Raw genomic sequence first — 24,981 nt, 5'->3', positions numbered from 1 at the left:
ACTGCTCACCACACCCCACTAAGACAGGCTATTACCTCCCGTGTAAACAGGCAGGGAATGCAGGAGCAGAATGACTAAGTGATTGTTCCAGTATCACAACACAAGTCTGGGAGAGCCAGGAGCTGAACCTGTATTTCTTGCATCTCAGTCTCAGGTTGTCTGTTTTGTTCTGTGTTGCAGCCTGAATTCTTTCCTGAAGAGGAAGACTGGGATCTCTTAGGAGTCTGTCACTGCTACTCTGCTTGACAGGTGATGTTGCCAGTGGGGTAGGAATTGTTGCATTCCCCACATCAAAAGGTGGAACACAGTGTGACATCTGTTTGCTGGAAGAAATACTAACCATACAAGTCCTTAAGAACATCAACATTTATTTAATATGATATAAAAGAAATGGGATATGAACATTCGTATCTGAACAATAATAAGTGGCTTCTCATACTTACATCGTATGTGCTCATTGTATAATATATACACAATGAACATAATTACATTTGTACACAAACTAAGTACTGGATTGAAAACCTGCTTATTGCTGTACACACCCCAACCCCATCAAGGAAAAGCCCAGTACCTCAAAATACCTACACTCCATTTTAGTCAAGAAAAAGGAACCACTAACATTAATGTCTATGTTGACAGAAGTGTGGCAGTAACTGCTGACATTGCAACCTGACCAAGAAATCATTACAGCAGAAACAGGACATCTCTTACTAAGCAATAATAAAAATGGCACATTTTAAATATATCTATATGTATATATATATAAAAATTTTACAAATAAATTGTTAAAACAATAAATTGTAATGCTGAAAAAGTGTAAAACAAGGTTTAGTGGTGATATGTAAAATTAACCGAGTTATGCATCTAAAAGAAGGAAAAAAGTAAACTTATATGATCCATCATTAAAAGAACATGAAATTCTGAAGAATAGCAAATAAAGTTCTGACTGTAGGCTGCACATGAAAAAGAGCCTTTGTTTTATGTGCACAGAAATCATAGCAGCAAGCTGGTATCAGGAGAACAATCTGAAGGTTGTTGAGTGTACACGTGGGCCATTTAAAGCTCTCTTGGAATAAACATTTTCCAGGAAGTGATAAAACGATGCTCTGTGGCCAAAAGCATCAGAACTATGAATTTCATAGATTTAAAATATACTGTACAATATCTTCTCATATTTTCATAGGTCAGGTCCATACATCTCAGGCATGAGTTGTTTCAACAGAAGCCGTTAGTGCTGCAAGACAGACACAGATTAAGTTACTTTATTTTAGCAACAGAAAATAATCTAAAGAACTCAGGGGATTAAACACAGCAAAGAACTCCTGACCTCAACCTAGCAATGCAGGTGTAGAACATAATAAAATATTTTAGAAATCAGTTATTTCCAAAATGTGTTTTCCTGATGAATAATACTGCTGTCAAGATATTTCAACAGAAAAAAGCAAAGCCAAGATGTTTTTTTTCAAATGTACACCACTTTGAATGAAAGAGTTTTATCCTGTTACTCATGGTCACCTTCAAATGCTCTTCACCTAAAACCAGCAGTAACAGCAAAGATCCTAACTAGCCTTAGAAATGCAAGGCACATTTTGGAAGGGGATGCAGAATTATTGAGCTGCTACACTGCACTGGAAGTGTTGTTCAAATGCTCTACCCAGAGCTTGCTGTATTTTGGTAATTGCTGCAAGGACTTCTATAATTAACTTTTAACAGTTCATTGGTAAAAACGTTCCTGAGCTTTGAACCCAGGTGCTGTATGAAATTTCATTATCCCCCCATTACTCAGTGCAAATGCAATGCTTAAGATGTAACAGGGCTGGTGGTACACACAGAGATTTGTCTCTGCAGAATGAGGGCAGTGACAAAAAAGGAGCCTTGTGTTAAGGGGTTTCTCCTTAGTCCTACAGTATCCTGTGCCACCAATTTCCTATGGCAAATTCCCCTGGCATCAAGCCAAGAATGTAATTTTTCTAATTGACTGTAAAAGCCAAATACAGATATTACCTCTTCATTCCCTGAAATCCACTATACATTTTCCAGATGTTGCCTGAAAAATTTGGTTGCATATGACCAGGGCTGACCCTACAGCCTTGAGTTCCCTTTGCCACTTATGACTTCTTGAAAATGAGGGATGCTGAATTCCTGTGTGCTAAAAGATGTGCCAGAATCCTTCAGCAAAGCCCTGGAATATTGGAACCACAGCCCCAGGAGGGCGAGGGCAGCAAGCACTGTGCTCCATCCATCTCCCCTGTATGCTAAACCCAGCTCACGGCACAAATCTGCTTTGGAATTTGGCTCAAGTTCTGGGATCCTTTCTCCACCAGGGAGAGGCATGTGCAAGCAGGGAATCAGACTGACAAGTGCCATTCCAGATGGACATTTTGTCAGAAAATTAAAAGCAATTAAAGCCTCTTTAGAGGCTTTTGAGGGCAGAGTTGTCCTGAACACAGGAATGCTTCACCTGCAGAACTGGCTGTGGGGATACACCTCGCCAAGCCTTTTCCTATTCATTTCTATTTTATTTAGCAAAAATCCTAAAGGAAATGAATTTGCTGATCTGATCTTCTGAGCTGAGAGCAGCTTAATGCAATTGGCGACAGATTTCTGGTTGCTCCCCCTTCCTGACAGGTGCCCTGTGCCTACAGACAGAATCAGCAGGGCAGTTTCACTTTCATTACTGACCCAAAACTCAGCAGGATGGGGGGAATGTTTGTGATATTTAAAAAGGAGATGCATGATAAATGTGTGTATATTTATACAGTATATTTATATACATTTATAAATACATAATTTACATCTATATATAAAAATATATATTTATACAGTGAACATGAAAAGCATTAACACAAATCAGTATTTCCAGAAGGAAAGTCACACTTTTTTTTTTTTAATAGTTCTGTAATAAACATTTTGAATAAAAGTATAAAAATTCAAGCTAAATCTAATAATGGCAGACCACATCCATCAGGAAGGCAGGAGCAGTGTCAGGACTGAATGTGAAAATGGCATTTTCCACTTTCTCAAAATGAGAAAATATTTTAATAATAGTCATTTTTTTTGTTTGAGGAGTATAAATAGTTTCTTGCCCTTAGTTCATATTAGAAAGGTCTCTGTGATGACTAATAAGTCTGAGTTTGCTAAAATGAAACCTTGGCAATTGAGACTGAGACAGGAAATTTAAAAAAATGTATTTTCATAGTTTCTCATGCTACATGACTGAAAATGTCTCAATTTTAAATTGTTCTTGATTTTAAAGCTTTCTTAGGTTACATTGAACATTGCCATTGAAGCAAAGCTCATTCTTTTAGCAGAATGCTCATTTAAACAAACACTTCCTGACAACAAAGAACAAACAAATGTGGATTGATTTAAATGCAGGTAAAGTGCTGACACATTGACACTGATATCCTACTAATTTTGTTAAACACTTGCCCAAACAAACACACACTTTATATTTCCATTGCCATTTATTAAGTGGGTGACACCAGAAGTAGAAAATGTAAATCTGGCCTAACTCATGCTTTCTAACTTGATTCCTAGAAGCCATCACCCACTATAGCAGGAAAGAGCAGCTGTGTGGGGCTTTCTCTACAGAAAGAAGGAAATAAAGTTTTATAATTGTTGTTTCTATGTCTTAAGCCATGAATTCTTCAGGCCATTACCCATTCCATCCTGGGCATTCCCAGCTCTGAGCTCTGGTTGCCCATTTTGCCCATGGCTGAAGCACCAAGACTCATGTGCACCTGTGCAGTGATGCTCATGCCTTAACTCCCTGGTTTGGAGCAGCCCAGGCTGTTATTTCCAAGGCTATTTTACCCTGCCAGCTGTGGAGAATATGCCTGATAAACCAATTAGCCCTTTCTCTTTGTAGCTGGACAGAGAATGCACTCCTTGCAAGCAAAGCAATACACAAATTTATTTGTTTTCTGGCTCATTTATACTCAACACTGCAGGTAACACTGTCTTGCTGAGTATCAGATGTTTCTCCCAAAAACACCAGCACACAAATAACCTGGAAGAATATCAGGAAGAGGAGAGGTGGGAAAGCAAGCACCTACTTGTCTGTAACTATACACACATGAAATGGGATCCCTCTGTCAGCTGGGTCTGCGTGGATGGAGCTGGTGACAAGGACGACTCTGGTGAGGAGGGCAAACTTTTCACTGCCAGTCATACAGCAAAAGAAAGAAGAGTCCAAGTTACAGAAGCCATAATAAAGATCAGCTTGAAAAAAAGCACCATTTCAAGCCACAGCAAATGTAAGAAATAAATGAAAGCTACACAAGGTAAAGGCTTAAAATCTGGTCAGCACAAAAAGCACAGCTTCAAGGGACAGCACAGCTGATCCCTAATCAGGCTTAGAAATAACTAGCAGAACAGCAAACACAGGAATGCTGATGTTTTATGTTGCCAAGAAAGAGGGGAGAAAAAAGTGAAATTTAAGTAGTTGGGATAGGCCCAGACCCACCTTCATATCCCAGCTCAGATGAACTGAACCTCCTCGTTCTGCTGAGCAGTGCAAAATGCACAGACAAGTTCTGGTTTTGATTATCAAGTCACAGAGAGGATTGCTGACTGCACTACAAAGGTCCAGATCACCTTTTATATCCATAAGTTGAACCATTTGGCTTTCTTAACCATTCTCATCAGCAAATAATGTCTTGAAGTCTATCTTCTCCCTTCCTCCTTCCCCACTCACTCCTTTTTTTCCTTCTTTGCACACAGTTTTGCTTTATTCCACTCTTCTCTTCTTGCACAATAGGCTACCACCAATCATTGCTCCACTCAGGAGCTGTTTTCTGTTTTTTTAAAATTTTTCTTACTCCTCAAAATGTGGCCAAACTGGGGTCTTTTCCTTGCTAGTTTAAAACATTGGAAACTCAATAATTCCACTTTTTTGGGCATTTCTAAGGTCACTCAGCAGCAGGGAGCAATGGTAAAAAGTCTACACATACCCAGGACTGAGATGAAAAAGGAAGGATTGGCTCCAACCAACAACTACAGCATGACTCAATTTCTGGCAACAGTTATTTAAATCCCTGAATTAGCAACTATAAAAGCTATATTAAAACCTCAGAAAAATGGAGTTTCTGTAGCTGCCCACTGGGAAACTATTTTTCTGTGCATTATAAAACTGTACACTTCACATGTAGACTAGCTCAGCATTTTCAGCTCACAAGGGTTTCAGAGCATCAAAAGACACAATGAAAATGAAATGAAGTTTTACATATGTACTGGATAAGTTGTGCTTCAGCCAAACTCTTTTCCATACCTGCTGCTGCCTGATTTCCTTTTGAAGACTGTGCTGCTAATTCAAATGAAGACACAATCCCTTCTTGTTCTTGAACACTGAGTATTTCACTTTCTTCTGAGCTGCTTTTGGGTTTGTGGTTTGCAACTGTGGTCACACTCTGCAAGCTGCTTAAAAAAAGCACAGCATTTAGAACCTGCTCTAACTTAATTTCAGGTGTTAACCACTAAGTGTAGGAGCTATAATTTAATTTTCTCCTGTTAACAGAAAAAAGCTGCAACTTGCAAGTTAGGGTAGCATAAATTAAGCAGGCATTTTGAAATCCTTCTTACTTTGTGTAGTTACACTTTTCAAAAAGCACCTGGGATTTAATTCCTTTCCTTTCTGCACTCCTGCAGTTTCCTACTGCTGCAGGGTCCTGTGACAAAGTCATGACCTAAGGTGAGAACTCACTTAGGACCTGCAGTGGAACTTACAGCAAAGCCAGGAATTGTGAGAGAGAAATATCCAAGATATAATATCCCTCTAATTCCGCAACCCTGCAAAGCGCTGAGGGAAAAAATGAAGCAGGAGATGTAGAATAAGATCTTTAGTTTGCTCCTAAATTAATCAGCAATAAAGAGCATGCTATGGAGCACTGGCTGGAGTGTTCACAATAAACTGATACAAAGCTTGAACTGACATTATTAAACACATTTTGGAGGCCAAGACAAGGATTATGAATGCATTCTGGTTATAACTGGGACAACACTTGAAAATAAACATTGCTTCACCCTCCAAGTCATCAACTCTGACTGAACCCCTGCAGCAGTCAACCCTCTCACTAGATTTCCCTATATATACACCTCTCAAAACCATAGAAATAAACCTTTTCAGTATTTATGGCAATTGCTTGGCCCATTCAGCTAATAAATACAGCATGCAAGTTTAAAATAGCCTCTGAACATCTTGTTTGATTTTTACCTTATATCACCATCATGTGTTTCTTCCAATTTATTTTTCTTTTCTGCTTTCTCTTCATTACTCCCTTCTTTTGAGTCAGATACAACATGTGCATCTGATAAAAGATCATCAGTTTTTGACAGCTATAAAAAAATTGAAATCATGAAACAAAAAGCTGTAACACACACTAAGTGGCAGATAAGAAATACAGTACCAGGAAACAGTTTTATTAACAGACAAATTTTGCCATCATGTATACTTAGTAACTCAGAATTACATAACTTAAGAAATTTTTATCAATACCATGCAGGTTAATAGAGTTATCCTAAAACTTCTACCAGAGGCCAGGGGCAGGGTTTGCCTTAATAACTTCCAGAACTCCTCTGAGCTCTTTGGATTGCAGCCTGCCTGTTTTTCCATGCTATCCCTCTCCTCATGATGCCAACAAAAATCCCAGATGCTGCAATATTTTGTTGATAAGACTGAATGCTGCGTTTAAGGTCTGATTACATATCAACAATTTGAGTGTATTACATAGTTTTCCTTTTGAAATATTTGCCTATTTAACAAAGCAACAGTCTCTCAATAAGGAAGTTTTTCCAATGGATAACAATAGAAATTAGTTATTTGATTTTATACCATTCTCCATCAGATATATATATATAAACTAAATATAAAATAGGAAAGCAAAAGAATGATTAAATAAAAGAATCATTTACTGAGGAATATGGATATAGAAGAAGAAAAAACCTCTACACAACACTTAAAAAAATATTAAACCATAAACAGGATATGATTATGTAGAAGCAACTCTAGTAATCCATTCTTCACAGTCAGTCTGGTTTTGCTGAGTCTTAAGGGAACTTTAGTACCAGAAACACCAGGGTAATTCCCTGCCAAGTGTGTTTCAAACTATTTCAGGGCAGAAATCAAAGCAATGAAAAATATCTATAAGTACAGGTACTGCCTATTTCCATGTGTAATTTGTTGTGTCAGCTTTATTCTGCTTTCTATAAACCATTTGATGCATTACAGCCAACCAAACAAAAATTCAGGGACTGTAAATGGCTGTCAAAAATTCCACTGGGGTAGCCTAAGCAATGAATATGTCAATGATTATTATTATTTAAAGACCACATACAAGTAAATTCCATGTCTCAGCTATAGACAGATCCCATTGAATTTTGTGATTCTCTACAGAATATTGTATTTTCAATAGGAAGTCTTTATCTTTCAAGAGAAAGGAACTGGCTAACTTTCCCATCCTCTGGTACATGTGTCTCAAAATAGTTTGCTACTGCAAGATAAGCTGATGAACAGTTTAATAAGGAATAGTTCTGTCCCTCTTTAGCAAAACTTGAATCATGTTATTGAACAGTTTAATAAGGAATTAGTTCTGTACCTCTTTAGTAAAACTTGAATTATGTTCTGCATCTCCATCATTTTTGAATTGTGCTATTTCTTCTCCAGGACTTCCATTATTTTGTTTCAAATTATTTTCTCTGCCGGTGCTCTCGAACTCCTTCATGTTGCCAGACACTGTATCATCCTTTCTCCGATTCTGAGGAATAAAATTGGTACATGGACATATTGTTACAGAAGTTATCACAGTTCTGAGCCTTCTGCTGCCCTCTGACTGATTAAAAAAGAAATACTTGAAAAAATCTTAAGCATAGATTGCAGTAAGGAAAATAGAAATCATTAAGAACTCGAAATTTTCTCGTTTTTCACCTTCCAAAACAGTTCAGCCTAACATTTCTTTGTCTGCAAGATTATTGTACTTTCTGCCCCATCTTCCTTTCCAGCATTTCAATGTCACCCCGATCTTCTGAAATTTCATTCATAATTAGCTCAGTCACAAATCAGCTCAGCAGCATTCTTACTTGCATTCATAAATGCTGCTCTTTTTATAAAATAGCTTTTTCTAGTTTAAGAACAAAAATCGATAAAAACCTGCTTTCAGCACAAAATTCTCAGTGCACCTGCATGCACTTCCTCCAATTATCTTGGGTATCCTCCAAGCCTGCGGTGTGAACTGATTTAATAGAGGACAACACGGTATCTGATAATGGCAGAGAGCATTAATTATTTCTTAAAGAAAAAAATTAATCCGTGGCGCAGAGAATAAGTTGATGTAGAAATTTTGAGGAAGGACGGTAGGGGTGACTCAAGATTGTGAGCTGTGACCATGACACTGGCAGAGCTGAAGGCAGGCTCATCTGAGAGCTGGAGCCATGGAAGCAGTAAATCTCGAGGCTGAACTCCTGTGATCTAACACATGCACCCTATTAAGGGGAAATTCCACCTAAGTCAGTTCATAAATCAGTCTCTGCTCTCCTGAATTAAAAGTGTGCTCCCCTTATCATCTGCTCGTCCCAACAGCAGTTGTGAAGCAACTTCCTTTTGGATTATGGTAATCACTTCAAAATTACACAGCAGGCCATTAATAAAATCCTCTTCCCCCTCTAATTCTTAAATAACCAAACCACAGTCAAAAAGACTTCCAGCAGTTAATGCCATTGCACCATTTTTCTAAAAATCAATAGACATAAAAACTATGCTTTTAGAAATAAAAGCTATTACTCAGCATAATACCTCATCCTGGGGCTTTTAGCCAAATAGCATTCTGGAAGAATTAAAGTTATTGTAGAAAAAGTGACTTTGTAATGTGGACTGTTAGCTAAATATTCAATTCAGAGATCTTCTCACTTACTCTATAAATTTATTATCATCCACAGAGGCCTGATTTCACAGAGGAGACTGAGGAACACGGGGCAGTGAACAGAATTACTCTGGATTCTGCCCCCAGGTGTGGCACACAGCACTGCAGCTCCCTCACCCTGAGGTCTGGAACCACACCACAGGGAAGAGACAAAGCTTCAACTTTCCTTTTCAGTAAAAACTACTGAAAGAAACATCTGCGCAGCTCTCTCTGCTTGGCACCACCTCTTCAAGAGGAAGGCAGTGTTAATCACAGAAATATTTGTAGGAACTCCCTTCACATGTAGCACTCCTGATGTCAACCCAAATGCAGATGCTCTACTGCAAAGGCTAAAATGGAATTCAGAGTCTTCTGGGGGTGCAAAGTTCTTGAAGAAAAAGTAACTTTTGTATAGCTCTGTAGCAGAGAGGTGAAAAACCAACCCAAAATGCAAAGCTGAAACATCATCTTTTGAAATACCTGATTTCCTCACACTGCAATATATTTAATGTGCTTTTGGAAAATCAGATGTTAAAATGCCTACAAAACACACAAATAAAGAAGGCATTTCCGCACCAGCAGAAAAGCAAATAACACTAATAAAAAAAAGAAGCCAGTAAACAATGTGGTCTGAAGGAAAAAGTATTCCAGAAGATTAAAAACCCAAAGAAACCAAAAATCAACTCCTTTAAGTTACTGGAAAAGAAAGCTAAATTTAAGTATCTAGAAAGTAGCAGGCTGCCTAAAATCTGCTATCCCATATCTGAGTTTGGTTTGGCTTTTTGGGTTTTGCTTGATTGTCTGGGGGTTTTTTAGATATATATCCAGAATAATATTTCCTGGTTGGTGACAAGCAATTGTATCTTCCTCCTCTCTCTCCATCCTTTACCCATGAACAAACTTTTCAAGCAAATAACCAAGTTTAAGAAGGGTGAAAACAAAAGTGTGGGTTCTGTTTTAATGTATTTATGGGCTCAAACACCACAGCAGAAGAGCATGACTTAGGTGCTCTGATGATAAATATACATTCCTTCCTAAAAATGCTGCAGATGTTTGAATACATTACAGGCAGAAAAATCAGCACTGACTCCGTTTCAACATCAACAGAGTTCTGATTCTCCCTGATCTTGTTTTCAGTCCCAAACCTTGCAATTTCACCTTGTTTGCTGAATTTGACCAAAACACCTGCCCTGTTCCCAAACATCACAGTGCACAATCAAATGAGGATTTGATCCACAATCAATGTGGATTTGAGGTGTTTGCTTCCCAAAAAGGCAAAGAAGTGGCTTCTACCATTAGGTGCAATTAGGTGTGCCCAGTTTTTAACTGGGCACATCAAAGCTTTACATCACCCACCTGTGCCAGCTTGAGAGGATTATCCCTGACATAGGACAAGCTCTGGGAGGGAGACTGCTCTGAAACACCAATAATGTTGAGTCCTTTCCTCTTCTCTCTCAGACAAGCTTGTTGGTGCCTCTTTATTCTTTCCATCTGCTCCTCCACAGTCATTCGAGGCCTTGAGCCTTCTGCAAGGCACAGCTGCTCCACTGCACTCCTTGGTCTTTCCTTAAATGGAAGGGAAAAAAAAAATATTTATATATACATGTTTCACTAAAAACTAAGATTTCAGACTGTAACTTACCAGAAGAGATCACCTAATGATTTACTAAAGGGCAGAAAAATAGTGGGCAATAAAGACCTCCTATGTTTGTAAAAAAAACCCACTACAAATACCAATTAACAATAAATGAACACTGAAATGCAAAATAAAAGGAAGGAATAATTTGCTCTTCTGAACAATAACATCACCATCACCAACTATAAACATCAGGAGAATGGGTAGATGCTCTCTGAGCCACCCTCTCAAGCTGAAACAATTCACCAGACATTATAAAACTGGCAAACACGAGATATTTGACTGAGACAGAAACATAATTGAAATTTAATGATCCAGGACATTTATACCAGTTGATCTAATAGTAATTTCTGCCTTTTTATTTCAAGAAAAACTACAGCTGGGCATCATTTAACTGCAAGTGCAGGCTGAAACAAAATGAATTTACTACCACTTAACAATCTGTAATTCGAAGCATTATATTTTTCCCAAACTAACACCCATTTACCTAATCTTTTCTTGAAATTCACTGTTTTTCAGGCAGATTTGTACTTTTTGTGACAGACAAAAGTGACTTCAGGCTAATCAGCTGCATTCAGTGCCCTTACAGGAACTGATTTGATTATGAAAAGTGGTATTCTTTCTCCAGCCAAGATCCTGGGAGTTTCTCTCTCCTCTCCCTTTCTTCTCACAACTTCTCCTCTATTATTTGTACTGTAACTCTGGCAAAAGTTTTCCTCTCTTTTGCATGAACTCCATGTACATGTGGGTCTTTAACCCAGAGACTACAGAACTGTCCAATCTGAATTTCAGGCCCATTATCTGCATACTGCTGACTATATCCTATTTTCTGGCTGCTTTAGCTATTTCCCAAATTGTTTTAGAACTGAAATAAATAAAAGCCTGTGCTTGTTATAAAGGGGCTGTTAAAATTGTCAAATACAAGTGTTTGAAAGATGCTTCATGTGCTTTCAACTCAAGCCTGAATTTCAGCAGATTTATCATTTCCCACTCAGCTCTTGCCCAGTTTGAGCGTCTCCATGCAGTTTAACATGCACAGCATTTATCATTTTATCATTCCTTCTAGAGCAGTCTCTGTTAGAATTCTGGATGTTCAGAATTTTAGATTTTTTGTGCTTTTAGGTATAGACTTTTAAGAAAACACTACATTAACTTGAGGTTTTAGCGAAAGTTTCTTAGCTTGAATGATAGAACCGAGATTATAAGTGTGTAGTATAAATAGAAATATGTAATATTACATAGTTGAAAACTTAAGAGTTTAAAGTTTTAGAATACAGTAATATACATAAAGCTATAATAGAGGTTTTAAGGCAGTAGCTGCTCTTTTTTCTACATCTTCTTTACTTTTTTCTTTATGGGTTTGAGTGGGACTTTGTAATTAGAAAAGTCTGCATTGCAGGACACAAGTGATTAGTTATTGAGTAAAAAATAAAAATAATTTAAGTGTAATTTCTTAATTAAATAGCTTTTCTTTAAAAGACTTTGTAGAGACAAATAAGGAGACATTTTCTAATTTATTAGTAAAATGTTGTAGAACAACAGCTTGTAAGACTGTAATATAGATAAGTAATAAACATCTGAGTCCAAACACAAAATACCATCTCCAGTGCTTTCAATCCCAATCCTGACCCATGCAAAAAAAACCCCAAAAGATTCCAACTAGTATAATTAAGTATATAATGCTAAATCTAGTATATAATGCTTCTACAACAGTGATTTTTCTTTCTTTCCTTTTTTTTTTTTTTTGGTAAAGATATTGAAAATAACTTCAACTTTTGGAGTAACTACCAAACGTAAACATGTATAATTTAACCTAGTATATAAATGCTCCTATAACAGTGATCAATCCTTCTTTCTTTCTTTGTTTTTTGGTAAAGACAATGAAAATAACTTCAATCTTTTAAAGTAACTACCAGACTTAAAAATGAACACAACCAATGCTCAAAGGTCATTTTCAAGTACCGTTCTTAGATCTATCTTCTTGTTCTTCCTCAAGGTGACATAGGATGCTATTGTTGAGGACTCTGGTGTTGGGGATTTGGTTCTGGGTGGTACAACTCCCACAGGGAAATGTGAGCCTGCAAAACAGCAAAGCAACAAACTGAGTGCTGTGCAAAACGCTGCCAAAACTGGTGATTGGTTTTCTAGAAAAGACACATTGTCAGCCTTGGGAACCCTTCTCCAAAAGGCAGATTCAGAGGGTGGTGCTGAGGGTTGGTGGGCGCAGACATGGAAAGTCCAGGCAGCTCCTGCATGGTTTCATTTGTGTGCACACACACCAATGCTGATGTCTGTGTGTGCCTTAGATCACCCTGAGCCTGCTCAGCTGTGAGTGAAAACAGGAGCTGAGGTTGTTCTGCTATAAAGCAGCAGTTTGGATGCCCTTTAGACATAAAAAAGGATAAAACACAGCAGAATTCCATTTTCTTTTTGTGTCACCTTTATGTACCACACAGGTCACAAATATTCCTCTGCTCCCATATCTGTTCCCATTTCCCTTTAATTGCTGATGTTTGAAAAGAGAGGGAAATGGCTGGCATGGCAAGTGCTCACTACTTTAACCACAGTGCACAGCCACTAGAAAAACCTTTTTAAATTTCCTCTGAAAATATTTATTTTTAGAAACACCCTCAGTAAGAAACTTCCATCACTGAGGTATAACTTCTTAAAACAGCAAGGCAGAAAAAACTCAGAGATGAGCTGCCTGTAAGTTTTTTCCCTCATCATCTTAAAAACTTAAGACAGAATGACATAAAAATATTTCCTGTCATGGATTACACACTATAACAGAACTGAAACAATCAGCAATGGTTACATTTTCCTACTGCACAGGGATTGTTATTGTGAGTGAATGCCCAGAACAAGAGACGTCTGTTAGAAAATTCATCTGCTCACATGATAAAACACAGCTATGATAAACCACACACTGGAGGGAGTTTTAGAATATACAGAGCCTCTCACTGCTTGCTACCACTGCAGCTATTCTGTTCCACACCTCTAAACGTTATTAATCTTAGAGGAATTTGCACTACTGCTTTCCCTCACTGAGGACTGTTTTTCTACAAATGGACAGAATAAAATAATTTCTGTCTTTGAGACAGACAGCAGACTAAAGGTGCTTAAAAAGTGTTGGGTTTCTTTACACAGTCAGTGTAGATTTTCTCATTTTGTCTTTATCATAACTTCACCTTTTGACATAAATTACTGTGAATAATCAGAAACATCATAGGTCAATGAAACCTAGGCATGATGTCAGAAAGACAAGTTTCTCAATTTAGGTCATTGATGATTAGCAAATCTCAGGATAAATATTCCATTTTCTGCCACCAAGTTAACAGGAATTTAATTATGTGCCTTAACATTGTATCTCAGCAAATACCCCAGAGAGTCTGAATTGACAAATTGTGTGGTAAGTGCATGCTTAATTATATCACAGGGCCATTCACAGAGTTTATACCCAAATTGTATGCTAACCTCAGTTTTAAAAACCTCTATGACCATTCTGATGGAAACAATAATATCTTTGTAAAAGTATAATTGTTGGTAAAATTCTGTTACCACTGCATCAGCCTGCTCTGTAATGTCAAAGCACCAAAAGAGAAGGCAGTGATCCTGCTGCCACTGGCAACATCAATCTTTAGGGTAAAAAAATAGCTAAGTTTAGGTAGTTTTCCTGAAAGCTCTTAATATGGTTTTTGGGAGGTGCTAAAGCTGGCCTTTTTCCCGAAGCCACCTTTAACAAACTATTCTGTGTGTTTTAACAAACAGAATTGAGAAGCACTTCCTGGTAAAAGACTCTACCAAGCAATTAGTAGCTTTTATGGGAGCTAGATGAAGAGAAGAATCTAAAGCATTTAGCAATTGCCAAGACCTTTATTGTCTGTACACTCCAAGGTCATGATCATTATTCCTATTATATCAGAGGACAGAAGGCAATTCAACAATTACAAGATTAAAAAAAAGAAAAAGACATTGTTTCCCTGCCTTATGAGAGCCTGAAAATTCTGCGGTGCTGCCTTTTTGGACGTTCCAGTGACATAACATCGGGAGCTTGATTCAAAAACTCAGTAATTGTTCAAGGGCAAGAACATAAAATGGGTAATTGTTCAAGGGAATGGCGTGTGGGGAATGTGAGTGATGTGATTAGACATGGTGTCAATAAGGATTTCAGGCTTGTTGGTGAGTGTAATGTTTGATTTTTCTGCGGTGTAATTGACTGAAATTTCTCTCGTCATATAATTAAATCATTATTTTATTGTGGAAGCCGTTCCATCAAACTGAGAAATGGACAGGCTGCAAAGGCACAAACCTTGAGGCAGCTTCTACAACACAGCTGAGCTCTGCACTCCTTGTGAGAAAGCTGAAAGGTTACCAACACCGTGCCTGGGAACAAACCTTTAGTAGAAGATTCTGATTCTGAAACCGGTTCTGTTTTTTCTTCACCATTAGACTCATCCACTTCTGCTACTGTAGTTAGCTCAGGTTCACTCTTATAAAGCCTATAATCAGGACCCTGAGGAACAGCAAGGCATGAGGTAAATAAACAGGCACTTTGCTGCAAGTATTTATGTCTTAAGACTCAAACCAATTATTTCGTGATAACTCTGCTTTCACTTGAAGACAGTGTTCCATCCTTCAAGTGGTATGGCAGAAGTGTTTTCTGGTAGTTAATTTGAGTAACAACATTTGCAAACAATCAGAAAAAATTGCCATAAAAAGGCAGAGAGATGGGGTTTTTTTAATGATCTTCTGGAAACAAACTGGTACAAGCTTCAAAAGCTGAGCCCAGAGTTTTTTAAAGAACTACTCAGGAGAATCCAAATTTATGACATTTAAGTCTTAAGACATTTTATATATGCACAGAACAGATGACAGGAGAATGTGAAGAGCAAATGATGCAGCTCTAAACAAAACCAAATAAAAGTGAAACCATAACACAGAAGTAGCCAGATGAGTAAACAAAAACGGTGGCTGTGCAAAGGAGGGAGGATGCTTCAAGAACAACGTGGCAGTTTAAGCCACTTACACAGTAAGATCCATTTCTCTGATATCCTTGAACTTGGTACATCTTCTTTTCTTCTGTCAGATGTACTGGGCCCCTGCTATAACAGAGCAAGGAGCTGCTATCACTGGGCAGAGGGGGGATTATGGGAGGATGCTCTGTAAAGTCATAGGACCGAGGGAGTGGAGGACGAGGTGGGACTACTTCCTCTTCCTAAAGATTGTAGAATAGTCACCTTATTTAGACATGAGCACCTGGTACAGTTATTTATAACTTAAAAAGAAAAATATATTACCATGGCTACAGCAGCTATAGATTTTGCAGTTAAAGGGACAATGTCACATTTAACAAAAGGGAAAAAATAAATCTAGCACCTGTGCTTTCTGCTGGACATGTACAAAATCCCTAAATCATACTTTTAGAAATTAAATCCATTATCTTTTGAAAGATTTTACATAAATGAGACTTTTAGAAAGTTCTGTAAGCCAGATGGATATTGCACACACTTTAGATAACCATGACAATGTCCCTTTAAAACTGTAACTTCCAGCCAGATTTTCAGAGGAATTGAACATTTGGGAGCTCCCACAGTCTCAGCTCTTCTTGTGGGTGCTCTGGCCATCTGAGAACCAGGCTCAATATCTGAATAAACATATAAAGCAATGTATTTCTTCCCATGAAATGTGTGGTGGGTAGAAAACATAAATCAGGGTTCATATTTCTATGTTATGAGCCTAGGGAGAGGAAAAGGTAAGAAATGGAAAAGAGAAACAGACCAGTGAGAATACAGAGACACAGTACAAATGAGTGTTAGAATTACTAGAGGAGCTATCAGTCTTTAAAACTAGTTCATAGTATGGTGTTTTTACAGAAACATACTGAATACATCCTTCAGACATCCTTAAAATATTCACAATAACACTTGTTTTTATCATAGCCATGTTACAACTTCCATAATGCTAAAATAGTAAATATGCTAAAACCATACCTCATTTTTATATTTAATAGAAGAAAATGTCCTTGATACCATGATGCCTGTTTGGGGGAAGGTGTGGAGAAAAAAAAAGAGAAAAATGGTTTTCAATAAACAGCTTTAAAAATATGAACTCTAACCTGCTGCTATCAACCAAAGACACCAAGCACCAATTTAAAGTAGTATTTACTTTGTTCTCTTCTTAGTCATTGTGCCATTTTTTCAAACATACAAAAGCAATGATGGAGCTTATATTAAAAAAATTTATATGATCCAGTATCATTCCCTATTGCTTACCTGCCTCAGAAGAGCTTCTTTGCTGTTTATGTTTAAGTAAACCCTCCATGACATCCTGAATTCTCCAGAGCTCCTTCTGAATCTGAGCACGCTGTATCCCTGCTGATTCAGTCTGCCAGCAAATATGGCCACTAATTAGCAAACTTAAAAATGTATCATTTAATCTAGCACATAATGCTTCTATAACAGTGAATTTTATTTCTTTCTTTCTTTTTTTTATTAGGTAAAGATAATGAAAATAACTTCAACTTTTGGAGCAACTGCCAAACTTAAAAATGTATAATTTAATCTAGTACATAATGCTTCTATAACAGTGATTTTTTTTTTTTTTTTTGTAAAGATTATGAAAAAACTTTTGGAGTAACTACCAAATTTAAAAATGAACATGTCCAATGCTCAATGCATTGCAAGTGCAAAAAAAAAAAAAAAAGAGAAAACCTCTCTCTTTACACTGCACATCCTTTCACAATGAAGGAAAATAAAAGATGGACTTATTTCATAATGCCTCAGTCAATTTGAGAGCAATCTGCTAATTCAAACTTCACTTCAAGAGCAGAATTTCATCTTTGGTCTCCAAAGAAAATCCAGGCAGGCTTTGCACAGGATACCCACATAGAGCCATGGAAAAGGATCCAAACCAGGTGGAGATGAACAGTGTTTGCATATAAATGTCTTTACATGCACACTGTGCACCAATCAATGCAAGTTTTCCAGATTTTGGAAATCTTTGCAATCTCTTTTGTGGCAGCACAGAAAATCAACCCCTGGAGCAAAGATCCTGCAGTGCAGAGCACAGGCAGATATCTGTGACACCTGCATGTCCATATTATCTGTGAGTGTGCCACACAGAGCCTTGCTGAGGAATTCAGCACCAGCTCCTGAGTACTAAAATACACAGCACCATCCTTCGTTTGGAAGGCCTGAAGCAACACCCACAGCATTTCCTGTAATAAATAATTTCATCAAAATCAATTATTTTAAAAATATTCAGAGAAATGGAAGGATTTGTGCGAAGATGTATTATGACTATCAGAGCAACTAAGGTCTGAGAAAACCATCCTGTTTCAAACCTGCTCACTGAAACAAAAAAAGCAATCTCCCAGACAAAGGAGTATCAGTCTTATATGTGAAAAAAAAAGAAAAACCTGATCATTTCTTCAGAACTTACAAGGTAGAAGAAGAAAGTAAAAGTTTGTAATTTAGTTCACCATTTGTTCCCTTTTTTCATTTGAATAGTTTTAAAACTCATACAAAGTCCAAGTGAACTGAGTGTATTATTTTAAGATCTTTGGCACACCTGAATTTCTCCAAGCCGATCGAGCTGGTCCTGCATGTGGTTCCTTGTTACAGTTACATCATACTCCAATTTATCATATTCTCTCCAAGCTCTTTCCAGTTCCTAAGTATATAACAAATGTAAAGAATTAGGGATACAGTTCAATTTAAAAAAAAAAAAGTTTTTTTTTTCTTTTTCCAGTGGCATGAAACTTCAGAAAGTAACACATAAATAGACACCAGCAATAAATAAACAGATACATAATTTAGAGAATGCAATGCTTAAACAGCTTTTTGATTTTCTAATGATACTGAATGAAATTCAAACAAACAGCACTAACAAAGAAGACAGGCATGGGCAAATTCTTCAGAAAATGCCTTTATAGTCAGCAGGCATGTGGATCTTAAGCTGTCTTTCCAGCGAGGCAGAAAAGCCACAAAAATGGATGCAAATTTGTCTCTTTTATCACCCAGAATACACATGTGTGAGCGCACAGCATGTGTGTGCACAGGCAGAGCATTATGCAGGGAAAATGCAACTCATCCAGCTGCCAACACAACACTGCTCTACTCATGTGCAGCTGCAAACACCACAAGGAAAAGGTGGAAAAAAAATTATTCTTCTTGGAGGTCAGCCCCACAGTCTCACTTTTGCAGCCTACATCAAGCAATTTACTCATTTAGAATAAATTGGAAAGTTAATGAGGGAAAGTGTGTCTGGAGGATTTCCTTTCCCCTGGTTCCCCCTTTGCTGTGTCCAACCAATTCCTGCTACAAGGAGTCCAACACTCAGACTACAACCAGGATTTCAGGGCTGACATCCTGTCAGGTTTTACCACAGCTACCCCCTGGAATCTGACACCTTTTTGGAAATATCTCTAAGTAGGCAAAAATGATTCATTGTCATCACAAAGTAGAAAAGGACAGTACACAGCAATTTCCTCCCTACCCCTTAAAAAAAAATACAACAAAAACTTTTGGAAGTGCATAATTTGAAAGGTCTTTTAAATGCAATGCCCCAATATTAGAGAGAGACTATGGCAGTCCTGCAGCTGCCTTTGCTTAAAATAAGTGGAATACAGTTTGTGCTCGACACTATTTTGCCATCACAAGAAATAGCTTATTTGCATTATTTGTTATCAATTTCTTGATAACAAAGAAATTGTTATCTTCTGTTATCAATTTCTCATATTTCAAAGATGGTAATTACCACAACAACTGTGACAGTATACACACCCATTCCTGGTCAAAAAAAAAAAAAAAAATAGAGAAAGAGGATGATGATGATGATGAATCACCTTTCACTGCAATGAAATAATCATGGATTATTTCACTTAATCAATGCAGTGAGAAAATAATTTTCCATTCACCTTTGACAGCAACACAAGCAAGTAAAAACAACTGAGTTTTTGCCGGGATGGAGTAAAAAAACCCAATGTAATTAGGAATAGGAACACAATAATTTCACAGCTGATGAGGTTTTGGTGGAAAGAAGGTGGTACTTACTGCAGTGGCTCGGGACACCTCCCGACAGGTGCTGAGCAATCCATTCTGCAAGTCATCCCTCTGCAGGACCACATTCTGTATGGCTGCTGGGTTATCTGCATTCATCTCTATCTCCTGACTTGCTGAGAGCAAAGCTTGCTCAAGTGTGTACTATTGTAATAAAAAGAATTATTTTTAATGCGCTGCATCATTGGGCTGATTTTCCTTTTATTTCAGCTATCAGTGTTCTGATAATAAGCATGTAAAATAACATCCACTTTAGGTAATAAATACAATTGTCCTACTTTCTCCTTGTGTAGCTGTTGAAGCTTCTCCTCCAGTGCTTGCACGACTTTGTCCTGTTCACATAAACGGCTAAGCTTAGCCTAGGGTAGAACAGAAAATTACCACAATTAGCATTTTGCTATTTGCATACTCAGTAATCAAAATTTAACTTGATCAAATCATTACACAGATACACAGAAAATACTATTAAATTAAGAATTCTAAAATTATGTAAGCATCTGTCTTGCATTTTCAAATTACTTAAGAAACCTTCTTAACAAACTATGAAGTGCTATTATAGCTTGAAGCAGCATGGCTCAAAACATCTAATTTATGATTCTACAGCTAAATCTTTACAACTTAATAATAGGTATTAGATTCTATTTTAATTGACATATTGCTTACTATTACAAAATTACAAAGATTTTATACATTCACAGTCTCACACTCTGTCCCATCGTTTCTCAGCTGATTGTATCAAATAGTTAAAATTTCAGCCTAAAATATAATATTTCCTGCAAGTTAGAAGCTTATTACAGAGACATCTCCCTCTATAAAATGATGCAATTTCTGTTGGCAATTACGTGGGGTTTCAAACCCAAAACTCAAGAGGAAAATTATTATCAAGAGACAAATACCAATATTTACAAGCAAGAAGGAATACAAATGACTTACATCAATGTCCAGCTCTTCAGTTCTATATTTGTATAGTGTACCCCTACATTCTTCTTGTGTTAACTATAAGGAAGAATAATATTGCCATAAAACAACTTAGTTGGACTGTGAAAATGAAAACTAATGTTCATGTTAAGAGTTTTAACACAGAAATCAGCTTTTGCTTGAAAGCTAAACCTGCCACATTGAACAATACATATTTAGCCAATATACATTAATGAGGGTAACTAAATGGAATGTCAAGCAGACTGTCAGCAGAGCTGCAGTAAATTAACAGGCTGTTTCTAATGCAAACTGCAGTTTCAAAGATGTACAACTCAATCAAACATGGATTATGGAGGAAGACGAAATTGCCAGAATACATCTAAATAATGATGCATCATTGTGCCTCAGTTTTGTCATATGAATTCTAAACAGAGGGGCTCATTCTACTCTGAATTATCCATTCTAGGCCCACTAAGGTCAGGTGTTTCACAAGCAGGGTGATCTGAGGTGAAGCCAAAACCAGAGCACAATGACCCAAGTTTACATCTTATTTTGTTGTAAATGTTTTGTTAGAGATATGTCCAATAAGTGCCACCACTTTTCATATGGATTTTTCATATGGATTTTCTACTTCTCCTAGGATTTCTTCTCCAGCAGAACATCACCAGAAATACCACAAATAGAAGCTCTTCTATTTTATCTTTGGACCTAGGCAAAGTTGTCTCCTTGTGCTAGAAGGATGCAAAGTACCTCAACCCACTTTGATACAGCTCCTCACATAAACTTCTTAACTTTTTCAATCTGTTACTGACTAGGAACAAGACTTTAAAATATTTCACAAGGAAAAAGGCAGCTGCCCATTTTAGAGTGAACTCTCACACAGAGTAACTACTTAATAGCCTATATACAGCAAGTAAGAACATAACACTATCAACCTTCATATTCTATTTAATTAAAAAACATTGGGTATACAGAGTCCCAACAGAGATTCTTTCCTTCCATGTGTCTGTCAGAATTAGGTAATTGTCACTTAATAGTACAAGGAAGACTACTGAGACACAAGTCCATGTTAAGGGGCGCTTAGAAATAAAAGGACTAGGGAAGGGTTCATGAGACAAGCATTCCAAACATAAAATAAACCTTCAACACACTCAAGTGTTTTATTTCACAATATTATGTCCACGTACCTCATGCAAATGTACCTGGTGACAATTCAGAAGTATGAATAGTGTATTAAAAACACAGAATAACTTTCTTTGAAATGGACACTTCATGAAAATGAATGTTGGAACATGAAAAAAGCCACAGCACTTTTGCACCTCATGAATGTCACACAAATTAAGATAGCCGTTTAAACTCCCACTATTGTAGAGCTGTGTTGTTTTACTGTTGATTTTATCACCATGAGAGAAAAATGAGGAATGGAAATATTTAAATAAAACTCATAAACATGGCCAAATGTATTTAACTTACAGAGGAAACCTAGTTATATTTCACAACAGAAGATTTTACAGAAGGAAGATTATCCCATATTAGATAAATACACCTTTCCAAGTCACTGCTCAGCGTTTTATGTGGCTTGGCTGGAAAAATATATTGCTTTTTCAAGCCAGTATTTTTCATACTTTTTAAAAAGAGAGACATTTATTTTTTTGTCATTTCAACCTCAATTATAGCCGAGTTTAAAACAGTTTGCCAATTCAGCATCCCTACCCCTCTGTACCTCCTGGAGGGAATACATTTTAAGTATTCAGACAAGGAAAACAGTTTTTCAAAGAACTCTATAGCCGTGCTAATTCTTCTTATTAAAATCCTATGACACTTTTCAAACTGCTACTGACTTCTTGCTTCGGTCAGCAGCACCAGCTCCACACAACGGGCACTGCTGGGAGCCACCTCATCCTGACATTTCCACTGCAGCATTTTGCCCAGGATTAGCACAAAAACGCCCCAAATATTACGAATAACCGAATCCATCCCTGACAAAAGCAGCTCCAACTGTCCCAGGCCATCAGGGAATGCGAGAGGCGCGGGATGTGATTGCATCCTGCTGGAGGGATGGGAGAGATGTGGCAGGCAAAACACAACTACACACCTCAGGCAAGGGCAACAAGCCTCAAAACACTGGGAAACAACAGCCCCAGAACCCTGGGAAACAACAGCCCCAGAACCCTGGGAAACAACAGCCCCAGAACCCTGGGAAACGCATTAGCAGAGCTCCAGTGACCAAGTTATCAAAATGCCCTTCGTGCCACATCGCTCCTGCAGAGGCTCTGCCAGGGCAGGAACTCAGAGCAAGAGTGCCATCTACTGAAGCCGGGACAGGAGCTGCTGCTGGCCTCCCTCTGCCTGTTCAAACACACCAAATCCATCCCTCTTAACACCAAAAACCTCCCAGTCCTGAGGGAGCAGCACCCTGAGAGCAACAAACAGAACTCAGCATTTTTCAAAGACAAGCTGCACAACCACAGTTTGGCCAGATGTGTTATCTTGTGTGTGAAAAAGCAAAATGACCTTGACTGAACCTCCCTCTTAGCTTAGGAATCATTTGTCACTATCTGTACAGTCCCCACTCTGTCACACACCAGCAGCAGATGATTCCCAGAAAGGGAGAGATCCCCTGTGCTGGACACCCTGGGACACAAGTGGTTGAACTATTTAAGTAGTTGATATTAAAAACACTGAAGTGACAGCATTATTTCATTACTTTGTAAGCTATTTCTAGATTCCACCTACTGTTTTGATTCAATGAATATTTTGGAAGATATTTCACACCCCAAAAACATGATATGTACCTCTGCAGGACGCTGCACGTAGGAAATTAAGACAACCTAGGATATTTTGTTGTTGAGCATAAGATTAAAATCAAGACTTGCAAAAGGCTCTTTTGTTTACTTCTTGCTTTTTAAAATACTTCTTGCTGTCAGGAAGCAGGGCACATGGGCATTTAGCCCCATTAAGCAAGGTTCCCCTAATTTTGAATTCTGTGACCTAAAACACTTCAAATGCAAAAGACAAGATTTTTGGCTCGAACAACATCACCTTGTGTTCATAACACAACCTGAAACATCTCAAAATCTAACATGCATAACAATTTAAATATATGCAGCTCCTGTAACAATAATAACAAGCCGTAAGCAAAACCTCCCTATCTTTATAGGAACAAAAAACTTAAGGGCTATTTTCTTCTGTTTTTAATCTATTAAGAACAATTCTCCATGGCAAGACCTGGACTTTAGCTTGTTGCGCTCAGATTTTCACTTTTCTTCCTAAAGGGAACTCAGACATATAAGAGGAATTGAGGAAAACTTTGCTTTTAAAGTCAGCCTGTACTGCTTTAGAGTAAAAGACTGGAGAACAAGATTAACATTCCCATCTACTATTAGAAAGAAGCAAAAGACCCCAAACCAAGGGAGAAATGGGTCTAGTCTATAAAAAACTTTTTTCTTGTCTGTACATATGGAATAATTTCCATGGCCTGTACTTGTGAATTTATAGCACAGTCTGCAGAGCAGACTGATGTAAGTCAAGTGATTTAAATAACTCTGAAGATGTAACAAATCACAAGCAAAAGTGCCTTATAAATAACACATTTGAAATAATAGAGGTTCTTGCTGCTTTACTAAAGAACCATTAATCATTACAAAAAGGAAGCAAGACAAATTAAATACAAACTTTTCTTGCTTTCATTTGCTTAACTCTAAATGAGCTCTGAATAAACTGAAGCTGAGAAAGATCCTTTCCTTTATCCACAGGAATGGTTGCAGTCATCACAAACTATTTTAGCATCCTGACAACAAAACCAGTTTCACTCACTTGCACAGAGGCTTCTCACAATTATTTACATGGCTTTAAAACTGCAGCAGGAAAGATGATTGTTAAACAAATTTATTTCATTTGAATAAGAAATTATACGTTGTTTAGACTTTAAATAAAGTTGCCAGAATTTTAAACGGGTTGATTTTGCATTACAAAAGTTTAGAAGACTATTTAGACAGTGAAATTTGGAGTGTATTTTTAGCCTCTCCAGAAAGTCAGTTAATGAAACATCTCACACAGGAAAACTTTATCCACGCAAGCAGAAGATGTTGTGGCTCCTCAGCTAAGGCAGCTTCTGCAGAAGCCTTCAGCATGTCACAAACCCTCTGCCCTGAAGAGACCACATCTCCAGAGGCAGCAGGTTATTCAGTCCTCAGGACCTGTTAGAGTCACTGCTTCTCTGACAAGAATGCCAAAAAAGGTGTTTATTCAGTTAAATGTGCCTGCAAGGCGAAGGCAGACACTGCAGCTGGCAGCAGAGCTTGGCCAGGGCAGCCCTGAGGAATTTATTGGTATCCCCAAAGGCAGGAGCAGATCAGCCCAGGCACAACTATATAAAATATGTCTATTTAATATTAGAAGCTTGGGCTAGTTTCCCCTGACATGTCTACAACACCTCTGCTCATTATACCCCCATTGATTTATCTTACATACT

At 37.6% G+C, this 24,981-nt stretch overlaps 1 protein-coding gene across 25 annotated transcripts in view; it reads right to left on the bottom strand.

The window, feature by feature from the left end:
- Positions 1 to 351: 351 nt before the first annotated feature.
- The window catches only part of PLEKHA5 (pleckstrin homology domain containing A5), a 154,853-nt gene continuing 130,223 nt past the window's right edge, over positions 352 to 24,981 (bottom strand). For 8 of the 25 annotated variants that reach the window (XM_074540071.1, XM_074540074.1, XM_074540075.1 and 5 more), the window contains 15 exons: positions 20,523 to 20,585; positions 19,868 to 19,948; positions 19,584 to 19,733; positions 18,100 to 18,201; positions 16,803 to 16,914; positions 16,521 to 16,567; positions 15,557 to 15,745; positions 14,926 to 15,043; positions 12,493 to 12,608; positions 10,251 to 10,460; positions 7,596 to 7,754; positions 6,215 to 6,336; positions 5,273 to 5,418; positions 4,079 to 4,163; positions 352 to 1,234 (listed from right to left, as the gene is read on the bottom strand). In XM_074540071.1, the coding sequence (XP_074396172.1) occupies positions 1,216 to 1,234; positions 4,079 to 4,163; positions 5,273 to 5,418; positions 6,215 to 6,336; positions 7,596 to 7,754; positions 10,251 to 10,460; positions 12,493 to 12,608; positions 14,926 to 15,043; positions 15,557 to 15,745; positions 16,521 to 16,567; positions 16,803 to 16,914; positions 18,100 to 18,201; positions 19,584 to 19,733; positions 19,868 to 19,948; positions 20,523 to 20,585 (1,719 nt within the window). In that variant the 3' untranslated portion in view covers positions 352 to 1,215. Of the gene's footprint in view, positions 1,235 to 4,058; positions 4,164 to 5,272; positions 5,419 to 6,214; positions 6,337 to 7,595; positions 7,755 to 10,250; positions 10,461 to 12,491; positions 12,609 to 14,925; positions 15,044 to 15,556; positions 15,746 to 16,520; positions 16,568 to 16,802; positions 16,915 to 18,099; positions 18,202 to 19,583; positions 19,734 to 19,867; positions 19,949 to 20,522; positions 20,586 to 24,981 lie in introns of those variants that run through there. The other 17 variants (XM_074540077.1, XM_074540079.1, XM_074540078.1 and 14 more) reach the window with 6 other exon arrangements.

This window comes from Zonotrichia albicollis, chromosome 4 (genome assembly GCF_047830755.1).
Source record: "Zonotrichia albicollis isolate bZonAlb1 chromosome 4, bZonAlb1.hap1, whole genome shotgun sequence".
NCBI lineage: Eukaryota > Metazoa > Chordata > Aves > Passeriformes > Passerellidae > Zonotrichia > Zonotrichia albicollis.
This window is presented reverse-complemented; position numbering and strand designations above follow the sequence as displayed.